Below are 22,085 nucleotides of genomic sequence, written 5' to 3'. Positions count from 1 at the left end.
ACGCCGGAGGCGTTACTTTGCGGATAATTAAGCTTAATTTTCATAAAAATACACCGTCGGTTCTCATGTTTAGGCCTCATTCTCCTATGGTACCGTGTTCGATTGGGAAAACTACACCCATAAAGTGTAGAGTTAGATTGGGTGTAGAAACTAAGAAATAAATTACTGACACATTATTACAATAATTTATATAATAAGGTTCTTTAAAGACATATGAGTGGGAAAGATGGACTCTGGCAGTGAGATGCAATATGTGGGCCTGCATTTTCACCCTTCATCGGGTGGGACGTTAAGAAAACTTCTACTCGGCAAACCTATGGTTAAACTATTCACCTAAGGCTTTGGATACATTAAGGGTGCAAGGGTTCAGGACAATAGCTTAAGGATGGTTGAGCTTTCCGCAGTTTTGCTCAGCGTTCGGCATTTGCAGAAGAGCGAACACACTTTTATATTTATGCCTAAAAAATACTGCGTTGCTTATGATAAGACTTCTGCGATAAAGCTCCAATGATATCCCGAGTGCCTAGTGTGAGATTTTCTCCCTACGTTACTTATTAGAACGCCTGAAAGAAAAACTACGTTTTAAATGGTATTGAAAGAGCACCATCTAGTGGCAGTGTAGTGTTCCAGTATTGTAACTAGTAGGCCCTGTTTCGGTACCATATAAATCGTAGTTAACTTTCTAAATGTAGGTATAAAATCTCGCAGTTGGCACTCCGAATATAGGAATATTGTTGTGTATAATTAAAAATTACTCTAACTCTTGTAAATTGTCATACTAATATATCATTATGGAGGTTCAGGTATCAGTTTCCCAAATAAAGAATTTTATTAATATTAAAATATGAATAGAAACCAAGCAATGTGTTTCGAAGCAAACATTATTAAAATTATCAACACGCGTAGCTTCTTTCCCCAGAAGTCTCAGGACAAATCTACTTATCTACATTTTGATACCTAATATTTTTGTTCTAGTTTTTTTTGAACCAACGGACAGAAGAAAAGCTATAAAACCATTTTATGGGCAACACATCATAACATACGCCTCGCCCAATTTGATGGAACTCCGAGCTATGGCAAGTGTTATTAAACCTGATATAAATAATATCAAAGAAAATGAATTGGATGAAATTATTAAACTTTCTGAAATTGTATTGAACTTTGTAAGAGTGCTAATAATAACAAGAGGATCTAAAGGCGTTGTTACAACTAAACTTATGAATGATACATTAGAGCCGTATCTTAAGAAATTGGATGTACAAGTGTATTCCACAGCCATTTTAAATACTGTAGAAAACGTTTCAGGTGCGGGAGATTGTTTTGCAAGTGGTTTTATACATGGTATTCTCCAAAACTTAAAAGAATCCCAAAGTATTTCTATTGGATTTGAAACTGCAAAACAAGCACTACTTAGCAAAGAAACTGTCCCTTTGAAATTTAATAGCATAACAAATTCTAAAAACATTGGTACGTAACTCAAATCAGATATGACTATACACTTGATACGATGATGATATTAAATAAAAATATTTTGAACTCGATTTAAAATGAACAGTTTATGGAATCAGAAGGAAATACAAAAATCAAGCTGAAGTGCAGAACAAGCTATATTGAGAGGTATTGTAATACCGCAAGCGTTATAACAATATGTTGTCGTCAAGATTACAGTGCTTGCGTTAGGAAAGGCTGGAAAAGAATAATGGAAAGGAGACTCAAAAGTCTAAAGGACAAATCTCAGAATCAGAACCTGAGCTACCAAATCAGATAAAAACCTCTATTGTACAGGACACAGGACACTGGATAAAAACCAGTGAGCTTACAATGATAACATAATAAATCAATGATAAAAACAGACTGGTTGTTACCGCGGAATGAAGATGCAAACACTCTGTCACTATGGTGTCTTGCGCTATGATTTCAAACTGTTCAAATGAATTAGTTATGTATTGTTTTCCTGAGATACCTACAGGACCTAATGTTTTCTATGATTTCTTTATTATTTCACCAGTTATGTCATCTTTTCAGTACTTCCTAGTGTACAATTCTCTATAATATACAGAAATATTGAAATGTAATTTATACAGTTTGTGAAAAAAAAATCTCCCATTAATTGATTATATTTATTTTTAAACCCTATTCTATTTTTAATCATGTTAATATTGATAATAACCGGAAGTCACAAAGTTAAGAACATTCTTATATTTGTACATGTTCTTAATTCTGTGCGTTCTTAAGTGAATCTTTGACGAACACGGGTGGATGCATAATGCTAATTTCCTACTAACTGTACCTACTTATGCTGTTAGGTACTGAAGATTTTCGAACGACGAGGAACCAAATAACTAAGTCCGACCTGGAAATCGACTACGACAAACAGCCTTTATGTTGTCAGAGTTGTACATCTTGAAGTTGACATGGTGTAAACGCACAGTAACATACAGAACCCTCATTCCTCAGTCATAATTGCATGCAGCGCATTGTGTCCAAAAACAGTGAAAACGCCTCGCTCACCTTCACATCCGCGGAATGATGTTAACTCACAAACTTCCCATTTTCCCCATTTTATGGTAAACCTTAATCATTAGAGATACAAAAATTACTGTAAACTTCTAAATATAATGAAGAGACTAACAGCGTGTTCGAGAAACACTACTAGAGTGCTTTTTGATGCTTCAATATTAGTCGTGTACGCTGTTTCTATATGTTCTCAATTCTGTGTGTGAACGCTTATTAAAAATTACCTTCTTTTCTTCTTTATACATATTTTCCCTTTCTTTCACCTCTTTATATGTCCCTAACAACCTTTCATTTTAGTTCCAAAAAATAGTCTCAATCATTCGCTTCCCCCTCAGTTATCATCTTCGTGATAAATTCATAATGTCCTTGCTAGAAAGCGAACAATCATTTTCCCTATTCTGATTTCTTCACTCTGCTGACTTTTAATAATCTTTCTTTTTACCATCTCATCTTAATACTCTTGTATTTCCAATTTTTTCACACCTATTCTCTGCATTCGGCGCTTCGAGCGTAATGTTTTAACAAGAGATGGTAAAAAAGGAAATATTATTAAAAGTGTAGAAATCGGAAGAGGGAAATTTAAAATTACGACTACTTTATCTCCGAGGTTTGATCTCAAATGTATTGGATTACATCTGTTAGTCTAGTTGCCAACCTGTTGTGACTAAACATCACAAGATCCTGGGTTCGAATTCTTGTTGGTTGGGCTAAAAGATGGTAAAGAAATTTTTGTTAGTTAAATTGTCTAGTTTATCTTTACAAGGCATGTAAATCATACTGTTAGGACTTCTCAAATAAAAATATTTACGGAAATTTTGATTTATATCTATAATTCTACTTTACTAGAAGAAACATTGTGTTAACTTAAAACTATTATTTTGTGAAAAGTCCAAAAAAAGTACTTAAATTTTACTGCATGTTGCTAATTCGGATGTCCACATAAATCTCTAAACTTAACTAAATTGACAGGTTTAAATATAATGCTACCCTTTTATTACAAAGAGCAAAGTAAAAAGGATGGCACAACGTATAGACCTGCCAATTTTGTTTACGAGATGTGGGTTTAACAGAATGGGTAACAATATCTATTTAAATAAAAAATAATATTTTGTAACATAACAGTCAAAATTAAAAATTAATTCACAAAACACTTTCAAAAAATTGAAAATAATTAAATTCAATTATTTTCTGAGATTCTATTTATTACTAAATTGATACAAGTAAAAATGTATTTATCTGTATGCAAATGGACGGAAATATGTAAAGCTGCTTATTTACTGTTAATACTTAAGTAATAGGCAGCTAGAAATTTATTAATAAAACTTAACCTATTATATGTCAGTGTGGCCCGAATATGCCATTTTCCTCTCTTGCATGGTGTAAGAAGAGGGCTCCCTGCTTTGCATTTCATGTAACCTCTTGTATTTTCGGACTCTTGCTTCAACTAAGAAGAGTATGCCAGCTGGGAACAGCAATATTACACCAATAACACCAATCGCAAATGCCCAGCCTAAATCATTATGTTCCCAATTTGGCATCCAGTCACGTCCGTCACCTCGAGCTCCAAATATCACAACAGATATTATTCCTGAGAAGCCTGCAATCAACATTATAATATTTAAAGATACTCAGTAATTAGTTCAGCATACAGCTCATAAATGCATACCAATATTTATTAAATAGATGTACAATAGCACTGATACTATTGTACATTGGTATGAGGCTAGTGCACAACTTAATAAGCCAGTCTACAAGAAATGCTGTCCTTTTTAATATAAAAATTATATTAAAAAAAAATTTTTAGACATGTCAATTTGGTATAATTTAGAGATCTATGCACAACAGAATTGGCACCAGTGTTAAACTTCAAAAATAGTTAAAATGTAAAGATTTCCCTAGCTATACATTACATTACAGTTTACTGTAACTTTAGTTAACCAAAAATAGGTTATTTATTTCAATTTTACAATTGAAGGGTACAAAATATTTCATATTAAATATTTATAATAGAACAGTTAGTTATAGTAGTTATTGAGCTCACCTCCTATAACAAGAATAGTGCCAAATGTAACTAAAAGAGTGACATAGTTCTCATCATCATTATCCTTCCTAATGTATGAAATTGATAGAAAAAGTGAAATAAGAATGCAGCACATTGACACAGTAAAAAAGAATTGTGTTGCTATAAAAAATCCTGGTAGCAATATATCATGTATAATATAGTATTCCTCTTCAAATATCCACCAGCATCCTTTGAAAGATACATCATACCAATGATGCACTTCTTCAAATCCATTAAAACAAACTTGCCATAAGCCTGTGAAGATAAATAATAAATTTCCTAGTTAATTCTTGTTTATTACAAAACATTTTAAATTTGTTTCAATGTTTTATCTATATCAAAAGATCATGTTTTCCACTCCCAAGAAGGCCATAAATTATAGGCTATATATAGTATTTCTATCAAAAAATTCCCAGTACCATCCAAGAGTTTGAAATTTGGGTACATCCTAGTACCACAGAAATCATGCCCTTGTTTGAATGTTTGATTATTACCACTAACATATTATTTCAGTAATTTTTCAAGTCTTAAAAAAAATATTGGAGAGCATCAAGAGTCAAACTTCTGATCCCCTCTCTCTCATGACCGAGTAGGTAAATACAGATGGGCATAACCCCAAAAATGGGCTGAGGTTTTCTATTAGAAAGAGTTGATGAAAAATACAATATTAAACTTAAAAAAAAAAATGGCCCTGTTCTAAATACAGAAAACTTCTAGGGTTAAATGAAAACCTAAGTAATAAACAATTATTGTCAAAATTTTATTTTTGTCAAATCTGCATGAATTTTTCTCTTCATCATGCCCCTAACTCATTCCACCAGTGTCACAAGAAGGAATTGTCATACATTGTTGTACCACAGTCTCCAGATGAGGCTTCCTTAAGTTATAACTTTCGCAATATGTTATACTTAATAAATAGTTCTTTTCTCTAACACATTTTTCTTATAACATCAACTATAAATGTATATGCTAATACGAGATTTTGTGGTATTCAAGGGGTTGCCCTAACTATGTTATCAAAACAAAGCTAAGTTTTGACTTCATTAAGACCTGGATATGAGTTAGAACTACTAATATTTACTTGTCATTTGTTCGATTATTAAACTGTGGAATAGTACATGTACTATGTAATCGCTTTAAAGGTTTAGTAAGTGCGTGCATCAACAAAACCCACGGAACTAATTAACGATAAAGTTTCGCAGTTGGTTTAAGTAAGAATGACGCAAGCGGAATTTTAATAATTTCTAGCCGTTACCTGGTTATTTCATAAATATTGTTTTAGTGGGTTTTAAATACTTTTTGTATAACTTACCAATTTTGAGAAACTTTGGATTTCTGAGCTTACCATCCGTAACTAACCAGTATGGGCTTACGAAAGCTATTAATATAAATAGAGATGCCAGCCCATAAAAGCTCATGGCAAAAATACCAGTTTTGGATCTGGAGCCCATTTTAAAATCAAACGATCATCGATAAATAATATGATACAAAGCATAAAATAAACAAGAAATGGAATGAAACACGCCCAAAGAAATTTAAGCTTGGTCAACCGTCAACGTCAAAATTCCAAAACAAACCACTGTAGTTGACAAAGTTCCACTCGTTATCCGACATTTCATTGATACTTTAACAGATTTAATCTGTGGTCAAAATGTGTAAGAGTAAGATCACGTAAAATGGCCCAATGGGGCGAATAGAAGTCGCAGAGTCCGAAGAAGTAAAATCGAAAAGTTTTCGATGGCTAAGTACGAATACCGGTTTGTTTTTTTTTTCCATAACGCAACAGTAGATGTTCTATATCACATACTAAATGCTAATAAAAATGGCAAATAAAAAAGTGTCGACATACTTAGTCGTCACATATTTTAAAGATTGTGTTTTTTTAGGTGTAGCGATTGCTTTGTATAGAGAGTATATATAAACGATTACAATATATACCTTATATCCGGTACAAATTGTAAATTGAGCCTAAAAATTAATATTGCTTCTATTCACCCCAATTGAGGAGTCGTTTTCGATTATTTATAAACTTAAGCATCAGAGTAAAATGGATCTTATGATAATCGTATTTAAAGCTCAAATTAGCAGATCGTTTGCGTACCCAACATTTGTAAAATCAAAATCATGGGTATGCGATTTGCGTCTTAAAAAAAAGTAATATACTTCATTCCGTGACTGAACCTAGTACAGTCACGGAATGAAATGGTTCGTCGATTTTTAAATTGATTAGTTCAACATATCGCGAGCAAATATTACTTTTTGAAACTATGTTACAGAATAGACTCGAGTTGGAGAAAATAATGTTTAACTGATCGTTAGTAGAGTTTAAAATTATTCAGATCCAAGTCGTTTGACAATTTATCTTGTCAACAATGTTATTATATTTGATAAACTATAACCGTCTTTCTGGTTCAACCTACCATTTGTGGAAATATAATAGTAATAGTAGTAAGAGATATACGGAAGACCACGTAGTGCCCAATTTCAGTTCCTGACGCAATTCTCGGCCAATATATGGGGGTGGATGTCGTTCAGCTTCCTTCAAGGGCAAACGTAACCCACTATCTATCTTTTTTAGAAGACAGTATGCTACTAAGTGTCCGTACCGTGTATCCACCTGATGAGGTACTTGAGCTCAGATTTGTCCAGGACAATGCTTTCACGCACACTGCTCGTATTGTCAAGGAATGGTTCAACAGGCATAGCGATATAGTGGTGATACTCTGGCTGGCAAGATCTGCAGATCTGGTAATGGTACAGTGATGGGAAAATAGAAATGAACGGACCAATGAGGCTTTAGAAATACTTAGGAACACTACCGAATTACTTAGGAAGACACTACACGAATCTAAGCGCTCGTCTAGTGTGTTACAATGTATGATTGAAGAAGTTAATGGTGGCTATACCCGGTATTCATATAGCTTAAGGTGACGAACCTTTTCATTCCGTGACTGTACATTACACTTTGACGGTATAGAGTATGATAAGCGAAAACGATTGCGAGCGAGCTTATCAACAGGTAGGTTCCAAGGCTACAGACACTGACTACATACCACTAATTTAATTATTTTTGGTTGAATGGCTCGCGTTTGACGTTAGTACCAATTGGGTACAGACCACTAAATAATTACTAAAAACTGGCTGTCTCCTGTCACAAAAATGACATTTGAATATTTATTTTATTTTCAAGAACTGTAAATAATTATAAATGGTAATGTTAATATTTATTTTCGTTAAGATGCCTATTTAAATATTGTTCAATATACCTATTAGCTTCATCAAATTTAAGAGCTATGATTAAGTACTGGTTTAAAGTTGAGTAGATAAACAAATTAAATTTAATAAAACAAATGATTCTAAGAATACCGTTTTGTAGAAGCTCCAGGGCATGGAGGTCAGTCAAAGTGCGGTCATATTCTTGGAACCATGAAAGCAATATAAAACGTTTATGCAAGTACCTAAATGTGAATGAAACTAAAGCAGAGTATATGCTGTTAAAAAATCCAGTTTTAAATAAATTGGATACTGCTAGAATAAAAAATGTGATCGAAGTATTGTACAAACATGGATTTCGTAGAGAAGTTCTTATTGAAGAACCATCACTGTGCAGTATATTGCCTGTGACTCTTAATTTTCGATTCCAAGTGTTGCAAGAATGTGGAGTAGACAACATAACAGCATCCCATTTACTTTCACATTTGACTATAATGAAACATAAAACGATTGGGGAATTAAAAGATTCTAAAATAATACCAACAACTGTAAATGTTGAAAACAGACTTGCAAGCTATATGACCCAATGGCCAACATCACTTACAACTTTAGTATATGGAGATGTAAATAAAATGACTTTGTATGCATTGAGGCTTAAAATACTTCAAAGATACTTAGAACTTGTCTTAGATGTAAGTCAAAATGAATTTGAAAGAGGGTTGCAGACATACCCTACTATCAAGCATCGTCCACTGCAAGCTATCAATAAGACATTGAACATATTAAAAGGACAGATTCTTATGAAAAATGAAAAAATCAAATCTAATTTTTATTTAGTGCACATTGATCCAGAAAATTTAGAAAACATCTTATACAATCTAAGATCTATAGGAGGGATTGATATAAAAGAGGTAATACAAAGGTTCCCAAAGTTAGCCATTAAAAACTGCACAACAATGCTAGAAATAAAAAAATTATTAGAAGAATATGGAATTGGTAATGAAGCCCAAAAAAGATGTTTTGAGATATATACATTGAGTCCCAGTACAATAAAGGAGAGATTAGAAAAAACAAAAAGTATTCCTGAGTTTAATGCATTTTATAACCATCCAAGGTTTCTTAAAATGATACATTATAATACAAAAGCATACAAAAGACTGATGAACTTGTATAACAATAACAAAAAATGCTTGAGCCTAAATATACTTTCAGGATCTTCCTCGCATTATGAGGTGTATGAAAGAGCTCCAGGTGACCGCTTAGGAAAGGGCAAAGATCTTCTCTTTTGTATATCTCAATCCTTGGGTAATCTTTACAGTATAAATGATATAGGGAAAATAATTAAAAGACACCCATTTTGGCCATATATACCTCTAGTCCAAGTTAAATATGTCCACAACCAACTTTGCAGTGAATTTACAGCAAATGACATTTTTGAAAATTGTACTATTCTCCTATATCCATGGAATAAAATTTGGCACATTATAAATCTGCTTAACACAAAGAATACTACTGGTACAGAAAACCTATCTCATGAACTACTAGATATGAAATTACTTAATAAGTCTCAAAAACTTAGTTTGATTTTATATACGCTTGAAAGGAATCATTATTTTTCTGGAAATGGAGTGTGGTCTGAAGAAAAACATAAAAATATTGTTGATTTGTCAAAAGAACTGGAAAGTAATAAGTCAATCCTTTAAGAAGAAAAATATATTATGTAGAAATCTGATTTATTTTCTTTTTAGTAATAAGCCTTAGCATACATCTTTACCTGCAGTATAAAAAATGCCTACCACAGGGCCCACCATGCGGAACAGCTTTGTAATAACTATCACATGTTAGTCATAAAAATCAGAACCGCAAACAGCTTAATTTGCTCTCCGAGATATACAGTCTGAGGCTAGACAGCAGTGCACTTCACATATGCAGAAAACAAAAGATGTGCCTACCCTTATTATTTTACATAACTCCCCAACTTTTGCATTTTATGCGTGGTTAACGTCGTCTACTACGTTATACCTACCCTGTCCAAAACCTATATGCTCGCCACTGGTGGACAACATCAATTTCTTATTTCTAGATTGATATTTTGACGGCCGATTGGCGCAGTGGGCAGCGACCCTGCTTTCTGTGTCTGGGTTTTTATATGTATTTTCTAAATATTTGTGTATATATAATTCATAAAAATATTCATCAGTCATCTTAGTACCCATAACACACGCTACGCTTACTTTGGGGCTAGGTGGCGATCTGTGTTTTGTCGTAGTATATTTATTTATTTATTATTATTATTTAATATTTTACTTTTATTATTATTTAAAATGATCATGGAACTTAGCTCGTCAGCCTTGATCAATCATCCGAACTTTTAACGGATAATTATTGGTTTTGCATGTACCTATAAATATATTTTGGTTCCGACATATAATTCCGTAGCGTAGCCTCAGTTATAATCACTAAAATATTACTCCAAGAAGGTAGTGTTTGACTTTGTATCCTCTTTCATAGAGAATATAAACACTACTATAGACAGGATAAAAACACACTCGCATTTTTGACAAGACAATGACATTTGACAACCACTTTTGAATTTGACAACATTAGGAAAAACTAAAAAGCTAATGCCAAGTTCAATATTGTATGAAAAATGGCGTCTTTACTACCTCGTTCTTTCGGCCTTGCTGAAACAGTTCTTTTAAAAAATGGAACAAAGGTAAGTCCGTAAAAAGATATTCATTGTTTGTTATGATTTTTCGTTATGCATAATTGAATTGTGTTATTAAGCTTCCGATTTATATGTCTGATTTATTTTCTACAACGATGATGTCTTTATCGAAATGAAATATGATAATTTATTTATCGTTAAAGCGCTAAGTTTAAATTCTTCATTGCAGATTTGATGTTCGATTACGTAAAGTCATTTGGCTTCAATTTATATAATTATAAAGGCTGACCTTGCCCATTTCAGCTCACGGTCCTTACGTCATCAGAAGACAATGTTTATTTTTTATTTATGAGATTACCTTTATATACGTAACAGATTTGTTCGGTTATCTTGTCAATAAATCTTTTTCATGATCCTACTTTATACCAAACACCCCAAAAAACAAACACCAAAATGAATGTTTGTCCATATTCTAAATGTAAAAATATCTTTTGTATTTATTTATGTTATGATGAACCATATGGTATTTAGATGCCCTTACGATCACATACATAATGTTACTTGCATAGTGGAACTGTAGGGATTTAAAATATGTTTCATTTCATTTGCTGTAAGTTGATTTATGTCTAAAACAAATAAGAAAAATAAAATTAACATTTGATGCTTGGTATACTAGTGTGAAATAAGTGCGAAGGTTTTGTCAATTTTTAATTTAATCATGAAAAATGTTATCAGCTGTTGGCAGCATCAACAAATAGCAATCTACCATGCAAGCAGCAGGTTCGACATCTGAACGTGCATGAGTATGTGAGCTACACATTGCTCAATGACCATGGCATCCCTGTGCCAAAGTTCAACGTTGCCAAGACCAAGGACGAGGCAGTCAAGTTTGCCCAAGAGCTTAACACCAAGGACATAGTCTTGAAGGCCCAGGTAAAAGAAAATTTGGTTTAATAAAAATTATCTAAATATAACCAACAAATAGAATTATTATTTTCTTGAATTTGTTATGTTAATCACAAACAGCTTGCTTCTGTTTATAGGTTTACCTAAATATAAATTTAGTTTTGTATTTGCTATTTCAAAAGTAAATACAAAGGCATGGATTGCCCTTTACTCATGAGATGTACTCTAATAAACTAATGGAGAATTTTCTTTAAGGTACTTGCTGGTGGCAGAGGAAAGGGTGCTTTTAAAAATGGCCTGAAGGGGGGAGTGCGAATGGTTGACAAGTAAGCTAAAATTTTATTTTTAAATGTATATCTTCTTTTGAATTTATAATCAAAGCTAAATATGTCCAATATATGTTTTGCCCTACTTGGATCTATAGGATCAAAGATGAATACAGTTTATAGAGATATAACTATATTATAATATTAACTAGCATTAACTACTCTCTTAAATGAATTATTTAACATGTAGAATAATTATAACTATAAATTACCTTTCCTGTTTACAATGATGTTTCCCAGTGATCTAATATGGTAACATATCTGTTTAATGTATTACTAATGGGTATACTAATTATAATTATTAAATGGAATTTCCATGTGATCGGATACTACTATTTTTGAGTATTGAAGAAACGGATTGAATTGGACTGAACTTTGAAAATAGAATTTCTATAACCGACTTCTGACTTTAAGACCACAATCCAGCACTGTTCTAGTAAAAGATTATTTAGTCAAATTCTATATTAGGGTATTTCTATTGTAGCCCTGAAACAGCCGGAGACATAGTTGGCAAAATGCTAAAGCAGTATTTAGTGACAAAGCAAACTGGTGCAGCTGGCAGGATCTGCAACATGGTTATGGTCACAGAGAGGAAATTTCCTCGTAGAGAGTTTTACGTCGCCATCATGATGGAGCGCAGTTTCAATGTATGTATTATGATATCTTTATGGTAGTTACATTCTTTATATTTGTTGGGCGATATCCAACACTAACTATATCCAATTTAAGGAGTTTCAGTTTTCAAATAGAATTGCTTCTGATCAATTGGGATAACATCTTATACGATGTTCGAGATTTTCTACTGAGAGTCGCCATGCCACATAATCAAATGAGTAACATATTCTTTAAGTACTTTTTTAAAATCATGGTAGCTTGCGTAGACGCGGGAAAAAGAAAGCGGGGCTAGAAGCGACTGTTTATGATGGTAGATGAAGTTGATTGACGTGTTTGACTTGGCGGCCGACTGGCGTAGTGGGCAGCGACCCTGCTTTCCGAGTCCTAGACCGTGGGTTCGATTCCCACAACTGGAAAATGTTTGTGTGATGAACAGGATTGTTTTTCAGTGTCTGGATGTTTGTTTGTATATTATAAGTAGTTATGTGTATTATATTCATAAAAACACAGCTATCTTAGTACTCATAACACAAGCTATGCTTACTTTGGGGCTAGATGGCGATGTGTGTATTGTCGTAGTATATTTATTTATTTCAATCGCGCGGCTTAATGAAAAAAGTGATAATATAGGCAGTGGACAATATTCACGCGCTAATTGAGGTCGTTAGATGTCGACCATGTTTTTTTATAAGTGGCGTTCGTAGTGGGCATGCGCCTCAAAGAACTGCGTGCTCTGTACATCTTTACGTAAGTACGTGCTATGTAAATTTTAAGCTAAATTTCACCAAGATCGATGTTGTGATTGATCCAAACAGGGAACAAACAATACAAGCATTTTTAATACTAACAAGGGTAACAGCTTAACGATTTGCGAAAATGTAGTGGCAATGGGCGGGGCACATAGCTCTGCGAATCATAGAACGTTGGGGTTGCAAGGTGCATAAATGTATTCGCACCGGTAAACGTAGCGTTGACCAAATCTCGACTACAACAACAATGTTGATGGGTAATCGACAAAATTAAGAAAGGAAAATCGTCTTTATTATGTTTAATATGTTACATTTGTATCATAATTTTTTTTTAAATAAAAATGTGTGACAAAGGAGCTGGCTCAGTATAGCTGCATACTAAAACGCACAGCACCGGAGCAAGCGCAAAAAATTAATTTATTAATAACCTTTCAAGCAGTGGAGATTACATATTATATTTTTGCGGGTGCGGGTTTAAATCCCGGCGTAGGGTAACTTTTTAAGATATTATATAAATGTATCTACTTCCAAAAACAAGTATAAAATGTTTTATACTAACCGGACAGAAACCATACGCATCTTATTAACCGTTAACTAACTGTTCATTATTGATAATCAAGCATCTGTGTCAATCATGTTAATTAATTGTATACATCGCAGAACAATGAATACAGAGGCATACGTAGAGACAATAAGTTTTAATTGTCTGCAATTGAGTGAAATATAGTAACGGCGGTTGTCTCAAATCAATCACTGTCATCGCAATAAGATTTATTATTTATCAGGAAAATTATCATAATATATCGAAATGATAAAGTAAATACATGGGTTAAGCTGTCCTCATATATTGTAACGTACCGAATAAACTTATGTTGACATTGGTGATTTAATGGATGACTATCATTAGCCTATGACAGTCCACTGCTGTCCTAAATGCCTCTCCTAACTGGAGGTTACGCCCACAACCATGCCCACGGTTTGTAATCGCATTAAGTGGTACCTAGTAGTTGCACGCAGGAGGATGCTGGCCGTCCTCCATTATATTCTCTTAGTCCCCTCGTGTTACACCCGCGGGAAGAGAAGGGATGGTCGCAACTTTATTCTCATCTGTTAACAGAATCTGGAGCCTATGTGTAGTTATTGAATCACTGTACTTACTTGTGTGTGGAGCCGCTGGAGTCAAGCGGCCCAGCAGGGTGATTACGCGACAGCAATGCGACAGGCGTAAATCTTGCAATCACTGCTGTCAAACGTCACTTTTGTTTATTTATTGTATGGAAAAGTGACGTTTGACAGCAGTGATTGCAAGATTTACGCCTGTCGCATTGCTGTCGCGAGATACGTAATCACCCTGCCGGACCGTGTATTGTGGAACTCCCTACATTAGACCTATGTCCAGCTGTGGACGTGGATTGGTTGACATGATGATGATGATGATGACTTACTTGTGCGATATAATATATTAGGTTTTGTATTTATCCTGGCTAATCTCGAAAAATCTACTATAACCTTAATAGCAAATCAAAATGCAGTGATTGATCGAAACAGGTAACAAACAATAAGACACGCTATTTTAGTACTAGCAACGGTAATAGCTTAATGAGTAGCGAAGCTGAAGTGGCAATGGGCGGGGCACATAGCTCGGCGAATCGTTGAAAGTTGGGGTTGCATGGTGCATGAATGTAGAATTAGCACCGGTAAACGTGGCGTTGACCAACGCCACGTTGACTCAACTATAACAATCAAACGGGTGGGCAATCGACATTAGAAAGAAACAAAGAAAGGAAAATCGTCTTTATCGTCTCTAATCTTAATAGCAAATCAAAATCTGTTTAGCCATTTTGCAATGAGGATAAAAGATCTGTCCCCTACGTACCTAGAAGATGGATCTATTGGGAAATAGTAAAGTAGGTTACAAACTTGCATTTTTCCGCGATATAAGTTGAAAACACGGACAAAATTATTCTAACATTTATTTAGTAGGGAATAGGTATCCATGCTCATAAAACTAACCAGCTATAACAGCGGTACCTACTTAATACGTTCTAAGATTTTTTCGTAGGGTGTCCAACAGGTTCCCCGGACGACTAAGTAAGCCAACAAGCCCCCTTGTTGGCTTACTTAGTCGTCCGGGTGCGTTATCCGGGTGTCGTTACATGCCGTGGTGGTATTTAGTTTGAGTATACCACCTTTAGAAGGGGGAGTCCCCACATAACCTCCGTCTTGCCCAAGGGTGGAGGTAGCAATAAAGCTTTTCCATCAAACCTAAAAAAAGGTTTTCATCACCAATTAAACTTTCAGGGCCCAGTTATAATAGCGTCCTCGCAAGGTGGTGTGAACATCGAGGACGTGGCGGCAGAGAACCCAGATGCTATCACGTATGAGCCCATCGACATCAAATCGGGCATCACAGATGAGCAGGTGTCGCGCGTAGTCGAAAAGGTATATTAAAATACCTGTAAATTAACAATAAACAATTCGCGGCAAAATCTCGTGAGGAGGAATTCATACTTGGATTAAATTTTATTATAATTTAATTCAAAAGATATGTCATGTTATGCAAATTCCCACAAATGAAAACAAACTTACCCAGTTGGCTTTTACCTTAATTTATAATATGATATTAAAAAACCAAATCAATATATTTATTTTTGATTATGGTAAATAATCTTTTGCTTTTCAAAATAACCAAGTAATAAATTGGCACATAAAATGTTTTGTACTAATTTTAGATTGGTCTTGAAGATAACAAAGAAGAGGCGTGTGGTATGATTAAGAAAATGTATGATCTGTTCCTTAAAAAGGATGCACTTTTGATTGAAATCAACCCTTATGCAGAGGATGCTTTGACTGGCAAATGTGAGTATTATTCACCTATTTATTATATAACTCAATAATTGTTAACATATTTTCTGTAGTAATTTCTCAACGTCAAAAAACCATAAATTACAGAATATCTTATTTTAAGAGCCTAACTAATATGAACTGAAATATTTTTCAATATTTTTAAACACAAAGCAATTAACTTTAAGTTTATAGAAAGGTTGGCAGTTTTTTTTCTTAGATTTTGTTCCGTTTTACCTAAGGGGGAGTTGAATGCAATAATTTTTAGGAACTTTCAAAATTAAATCTTTTAAGTTAAAAAAGGAATAGATGATCCAATTTGTTATTGGTTATATTGAAAGATATGGTTTAAAAATAGGTGTGTAACAATGTATTTACAGTCTTCTGCTTGGATGCCAAGTTCAGATTCGACGACAACGCGCAATACCGGCAAAAGGATCTTTTCGCGCTCCGAGACATTAGTCAAGAAGATCCCAAAGAAATTGAGGCTGCCAAGTTTGATTTGAACTATATTGCTCTGGATGGTAAGTTGTAACCCCATTGCCATGTAATAATAGTATTGTTGATGTCTAGTGGTTAGCTTGTTCGGATGCAGATCACGAGGTCCTGGGTGCGATCCTCGGGTCAAGCCCTTGTATTGAGGTTTAGAAATTGATGCATCTTGGGATGGCGTCTGAGCTGGCCTGATCTTGGGACGGTGTCTGAGCTGGCCTGATCTCGGGACGGTGTCTAAGCTTGCCTGATCTTGGGATAGTGTCTGAGCTGGCCTGATCTCGGGACAGTGTCAGAGCTGGCCTGATCTCGGGATGGTGTCTGGTTTGCCCTCCCATTAAACTATGAGAGTGAGGGTATAGAGAGTGCACCTGTGTTTGCACACACACTTGTGGTCTATAAAATCTCTCGGATAGTCGGAAAAATTCTCTGGAGATCGACCAGAAATTGGTCAGGGGATTTTTGTGTAATTTAATTATTTGTGAAAACAGCACAATTTTTATTATATTTATTAATAATTGTCAATATTTTACTAGGCAGGATATCATTTCAAATATGCGAACTATATGATTGTGTATTTATTTTAATAACCTTTTTGATAATTTGTTATTAGGGAATGCAGTAGGGCACAGTTAAGGAATTAACTTAACCAGTGGTTATGTTGTAGGTAGCATTGGCTGCATGGTGAACGGTGCTGGTCTGGCAATGGCTACAATGGACATCATCAAGCTGTACGGAGGCGACCCAGCCAACTTCCTTGATGTGGGTGGTGGTGCCACTGCTCAGGCTGTGTCGGTAATATTTACTGTTGAATATTTTATAATGTACATAGGTAAGCTATGTTAGTAGCTGTGATAGCTCAGTGGTTAGGACTTTATCTACACTTTCAGGGGTCCGAGGTCGAATTCCAGCACGCACCTCGTAACTTTTCTAAGTTTTGTGCGTTTTTTTAAGCAATTCAAATATCACTTGCTTCAACTGAGGAAATCTACAATGTTTTCAAAGGCGTGTGGAGTCCACCTATCCGCACTTGGCCAGAGTGGTGGACTACAGCCTAAAACTTCCCATTATGGGAGGAGACCCTATCTATATACCAATCTATTGCAGTAAATGTTTATATTTTAGTATGCTCATGACTATCCTGCTCTCTTGCTGTAAGTCATATCAACAAAGGTTTTCTTTATTGCTAAACTTATATTGTGAGCATAACTAGATGCTGTCTCTCTTTGATTGGGTGACAGAAAATGAAATTATATATATATTCGTTTTATATATATATATACATATTGTTTATATATATATTCGTTTTAGGCATATTAATGTTTCATTAATCATCGTTGCCATTATCCTCAGCCCATTAGCCCAGCTTCATTCTAGAAAAGAGGAAAAATGAGTTTGGATCCCTGGAGTGTAGGCAAGATTCAACAATTATACCACATGATAACTGAGATTGACTGAACTGGGTTATGTGTTTTCCAAAGCATTGGCCCTATTGCATTACTTTGGGTGCAGAACGCCACTAGGATATTGCGAGCAACATTAAACTAATATTAAATTAGTAGAACAGCAATATTATTATATATATTTGACGGCCCACGAGCCCAGTGCCGTGGGTTTGATTCCCACTGTTTGTGTGATGAGCATGAATGTTTTTCAGTGTCTGGGTGTTTATATATATATTCAAGGTATTTATAAAAATATCATCATCTTAGTACCCATAATACAAGCTACGTTTACTTTGGGGCTAGATGGCGATGTGTGTATTGTCGTAGTATATATTTTTTATTTTTTTATTTTTATACTTAACTAAACAACATCGTCATTGTCACCAGGAAGCATTTAGGATTATCCTGTCAGACCCCAAGGTGTCGGCCATCTTGGTGAACATATTCGGAGGCATCATGCGGTGTGACGTCATCGCCGAGGGAATCATCAACGCCGCCAAGAACCTCAACATCCAGATTCCGGTCATAGTCCGTTTGCAGGTAACAATTTTATTTAATTCAAAGCCATTTATTTCAAACAGGCTTAATATAAACGACCTTCGATGACCCAAACAAAATCAAAATTTTCATTGCTGTGTTGGTTTCTGCTTAAATTAATACTAATATTAAAACTAACGACCATGTACCATAGGTAGCAAGAAACATTAAATTCATACATATTGACTTGTTAAATTAATACATTACCCTCGGCCTATTTCCGTCCCACCGAAAGAAGTTGCGCTTCATGGACCCACCACGCTGCTCAAATCCTATCCTTTTTTGCCCTAATACGGGCGGATGAAAAGGATAAAATGTGCACAAGTTCATAGTTTCTTAAATTATTTCCAGGGTACGAAAGTGAACGAGGCGAGAAAGCTGATCGCTGACTCTGGTCTGCGCATCGTGCCCCGTGACGATTTGGACGAGGCGGCGAAGCTCGTGGTACAGCTCTCAGAGATCGTGGGGCTCGCAAAGAAGGCTGGCGTCGAGGTTAAGTTCGACATCCCCAGATACATGCTAGAGAAGTGAACACCAGCATTACATTAACACAGCTTAGCTATCATACAGTTCAGACTGAACGCTGCCGTATTGTGTTCTAAAATATGGCTGTCCTAGCCATAGGAACGCCTTAGTAGACAGCAAGTCGACCCTGCAATTTTCATAGGGACCACCAAATCCCTGTCTCTGAGGCATTTGATATCAAATGCTATAGAGACGGCTTCATACAAGGGCTGTCACTTTTTACATCACAAATCACGAGACTTTATCAAACCCCGTAAATATACGTTCGTTTCTGAACCAAATGATAGCTAAGCTATCAACACTCAACAGCATAACGAAACCAGGGATTTGTGCACATTTGTATTACGGTAAACAATTGTTGCTAGCTTGTTCATTGATTTGAAAGGCTTCAGTGTAATATTGTCGTTCTACAACGTGCGTACGGTACATATTTGCTTTCGCTGAAAAGAGACTATAAATATGTATGAAACATTGAAATCTTGTTGTACATTACGTACAATCTATATAAGGCATAGTCACTATGACTTATTTATTGTTCAATTTTTTCCACTACATCTTTTTAATTCTATCCAATATAATATATGAACTAAATTTTTTGTCTATATTTTTTGGACCACATAGTAAGAACCATCCATGTCAAGTATGAGCAGTCAGTCTTCTTTGTAGTATCTAATATTAATGGAAGAAGAGATCTTCAAATATGAGATATTTGTGCACAAATCCCAAAACAAAGTAGATACTCTATGCCATCCTATTAATCTCATATAAGTTCATCGAATAACGTCGTGCTACACTGTAAGTTAGTCACGTCACTATGAGCGTTTTGCTTAATGTATAAGAATTATGTGCGCTGTGTTATTTATTCATATTAGATCAACATGTAGATAGTAGGAACAAATGTTTCATTTATTTTTTGATTAATGTAATTTATTAATTGTATTAAATGTACCTTTTTGTCATATTAAGTTTCCATAAGCTTACTCTCTTGTTAACTTTGATTCTTACATTTAAGCGATGTATACCTATTAGAAAATAAGTGCACTGTGTTTAATCATTATAACAATATGTAGTCAATTTATCACAATGCCAAACGATTATTTGTAGTAATTATATATGTATATTTATTCCTATATTCAAAGTACATGTCAACCTGGTGAGCTCTGGCATAAAATGACAAGACTTAGATTTCCGAAAGTACTCATGTAAAAATGTACTAAATAATCATCAATCGCGATTATTTAATACTTGTGTAAAAAGTTCCCTATTAAATATTTTGACTCACTAAAATCTTTCGAATATTGATTACATACATCAAAACCGTATTGAGTATTGAAAACCCATTATTATAAGTTGTGTATTATTAAGCTGTATAATTAGAAATGACATTAATTTATCGAAAAATAATTAGCGAAACTCCGACCTATTTGGGCACTCTAATTTGTGGCCCCGAACGTGTATTTTTGCAATAATCATGTAAATAGTACCGCACGTGCTTGAATGTTCCTTTGTATATAGAGAACTGTGGCATTCAGTTCATATATTAATGTATTCGTCGATGCGTATTCTTGAAGTACAATAAGTTATTTGATTTATCCAAGTGATATTTATTTTTTTGAATTGTTAACTGTCGTTGAAAAGTAATAAACTTTATTTGGGTCGTAGAAAGTAGTTTTATTTACTGATCATTCATATTTACGTAGCATTTATCATTACGCATATTCATTAACTGTAAATTAATTTGTATTATTCGTCGGTTTGTCATCTTAAATAGAAAATTATTATTATTATTTTTATCTGACAGTGCCCACTCAAAATTAAAGTTATTAGTAATTGCTGTAATGTATTTTGGAAAAAAATCCATTGAAAAGGAAAGACCCCTTCTCTCGCAAATCTTAGACAAACTAAACTTAAATCCGGTAGCGGGAGGTCGTTCCAGTACATAAAAATCAACCCATCAAGGCTGCAATAATGTTATCATTAGCTTGAGTTTCGCAAGTTAGCGTTTGAGCTTGGTCTGTGCAGAACAGACTAAAAGCCTATATAAATTAAACATGTATAAATTTTAGGTGTCAATCACTTATAAGAAAACGGGTTCAACAAAAGATCCATGTGGAGTGTGCGACCCTTGTGAAGGCAAGCGCTAGAAGGAAATGATATAACGTACTTTTATACCCATATCTATGCTGTACTAGCATGTCATGGCAACTTCCGACCAAATGCTTGTAAGCTTAAAGTATATTACGCGAGATGGTTATAGTAGTCAGCGGATATCGATGAATTGTTTTAACTAACTTATCCGGCCCGGTAGCCAGAACTAATCACCATAATAAAACCTTTACCGCCGAATTAGTTTAACCGACAGAAGGTTTATTTGATTATTTTTACAGATAAATGTGCTATTATTACATTTTGTTTTATTATTAATATGATAAATAGCAAGTTACGCTGACCAGCGCTTATCTAGCCCAAACGCTAAGTCCAGCGATTTAAAAAGGCAATAGCGGTTAGCGCCAGCGTTTTGGGTTTCAAGGCCATACAGTTTGGCAAGGGCTTTTATTTTTTAATAATAATAATTCATTTCTTTTTTGTAAATATTATTGATAGTAGTAGGTTGTTTTTGTTTCTAAATTTTTTGTTTCTGTACAAAATAAATTAAAACAAAGCTTAAACAGTGTATATTGTTTTTTTGTCGTCTAACCCTAAGCCCACGTTAATGGCACGTTATAAACCATGCGTTAGTTGTTGACGCCTATCAACGTTTCTGGGACTGTATCTGCCTAATGAGTGTTAATGACTCATAGGCAGATGGCAAATTCCTATTATTGCCTAGGTTTAAGATGAGACGACGCAGTTTATAGTTTGTACTTTAGTTCGAGAATCGGGTACATATTACACCAATTATATTATTATTACAAGCTGGTAACGTTTGGAAATGACTGACGTCACCAGTTACCATACATTTTAATATACAACTTTTAGCGACGCTCCTATGACATTCTAGTACGATGGTTTTTGATGATTTTTTTGGATAAATATAATATGAATTATGAAATGAAAATGTAATAAGTTTTGTAAATATTCTTTTTATGTATATAAATTGTTTTGTAAATGAAATACAAGTGAAATTTATTAATCGTGTAGATGAATAGCGTTTTATTTAATAATTCTTAATTAAAACTTTCAATA

At 34.4% G+C, this 22,085-nt stretch overlaps 4 protein-coding genes across 7 annotated transcripts in view; 3 read left to right on the top strand and 1 right to left on the bottom strand.

Moving 5' to 3' along the window:
- LOC120623481 (pseudouridine-5'-phosphate glycosidase) overlaps positions 1–2,099 on the top strand; it is a 220,864-nt gene extending 218,765 nt beyond the window's left edge. For 2 of the 3 annotated variants that reach the window (XM_039889519.1, XM_039889518.1), the window contains exon 11: positions 976–2,099. In XM_039889519.1, coding sequence (XP_039745453.1) covers positions 976–1,475 — 500 coding nt within the window. In that variant the 3' untranslated portion in view covers positions 1,476–2,099. The remainder of the gene's footprint in view (positions 1–975) is intronic. The other variant, XM_039889520.1, reaches the window with a different exon arrangement.
- Positions 2,100–3,709: 1,610 nt separating this feature from the next.
- Positions 3,710–9,705, bottom strand: LOC120637844. Of its 2 annotated transcripts, none has more exons than XM_039909879.1 (3): positions 9,567–9,705; positions 4,559–4,834; positions 3,710–4,114 (listed from the first exon to the last, which is right to left on the bottom strand). In XM_039909879.1, exons 1-3 carry the CDS (start codon positions 9,601–9,603, stop codon positions 3,849–3,851), a joined length of 579 nt encoding a protein of 192 aa, XP_039765813.1. In that variant the 5' UTR covers positions 9,604–9,705; the 3' UTR covers positions 3,710–3,848. The 2 variants fall into 2 exon arrangements, with proteins under 2 accessions (XP_039765813.1, XP_039765811.1); XM_039909877.1 differs by lacking the exon at positions 9,567–9,705 and adding an exon at positions 5,892–6,138.
- Positions 7,710–9,524, top strand: LOC120637843 (transcription termination factor 5, mitochondrial-like). Its single transcript, XM_039909876.1, has one exon. The coding sequence runs from the start codon at positions 7,930–7,932 to the stop codon at positions 9,493–9,495; it is 1,566 nt and encodes a 521-aa protein (XP_039765810.1). The 5' UTR covers positions 7,710–7,929; the 3' UTR covers positions 9,496–9,524.
- Positions 9,706–10,442: 737 nt separating the features above from the next.
- On the top strand, positions 10,443–20,180 carry LOC120637655 (succinate--CoA ligase [ADP-forming] subunit beta, mitochondrial). Its single transcript, XM_039909578.1, has 10 exons — positions 10,443–10,508; positions 11,196–11,393; positions 11,622–11,692; positions 12,177–12,339; positions 15,358–15,498; positions 15,789–15,915; positions 16,281–16,424; positions 17,060–17,187; positions 18,225–18,377; positions 18,726–20,180. Exons 1-10 carry the CDS (start codon positions 10,443–10,445, stop codon positions 18,903–18,905), a joined length of 1,371 nt encoding a protein of 456 aa, XP_039765512.1. The 3' UTR covers positions 18,906–20,180.
- The last annotated feature ends 1,905 nt before the right edge of the window (positions 20,181–22,085 follow it).

This window comes from Pararge aegeria, chromosome 4, assembly GCF_905163445.1.
Source record: "Pararge aegeria chromosome 4, ilParAegt1.1, whole genome shotgun sequence".
Taxonomy (NCBI): domain Eukaryota; kingdom Metazoa; phylum Arthropoda; class Insecta; order Lepidoptera; family Nymphalidae; genus Pararge; species Pararge aegeria.
The sequence above is the reverse complement of the archived record's forward strand: the minus strand, read 5'-3'. Positions and strand labels throughout refer to the sequence as shown.

Coding starts and splice junctions, on each gene's coding strand:
- LOC120637844 (XM_039909877.1), bottom strand. CDS start 6,030: ATGGGCTCCAGATCCAAAACTGGTATTTTTGCCATGAGCTTTTATGGG. Junction 4,835..5,891: donor TCCAAAGTTTCTCAAAATTG/GTAAGTTATACA, acceptor TTATCTTCACAG/GCTTATGGCAAGTTTGTTTT. Junction 4,115..4,558: donor CACTATTCTTGTTATAGGAG/GTGAGCTCAATA, acceptor TGTTGATTGCAG/GCTTCTCAGGAATAATATCT.
- LOC120637843 (XM_039909876.1), top strand. CDS start 7,930: ATGATTCTAAGAATACCGTTTTGTAGAAGCTCCAGGGCATGGAGGTCA.
- LOC120637655 (XM_039909578.1), top strand. CDS start 10,443: ATGGCGTCTTTACTACCTCGTTCTTTCGGCCTTGCTGAAACAGTTCTT. Junction 11,394..11,621: donor ACATAGTCTTGAAGGCCCAG/GTAAAAGAAAAT, acceptor ATTTTCTTTAAG/GTACTTGCTGGTGGCAGAGG. Junction 17,188..18,224: donor CCACTGCTCAGGCTGTGTCG/GTAATATTTACT, acceptor CATTGTCACCAG/GAAGCATTTAGGATTATCCT.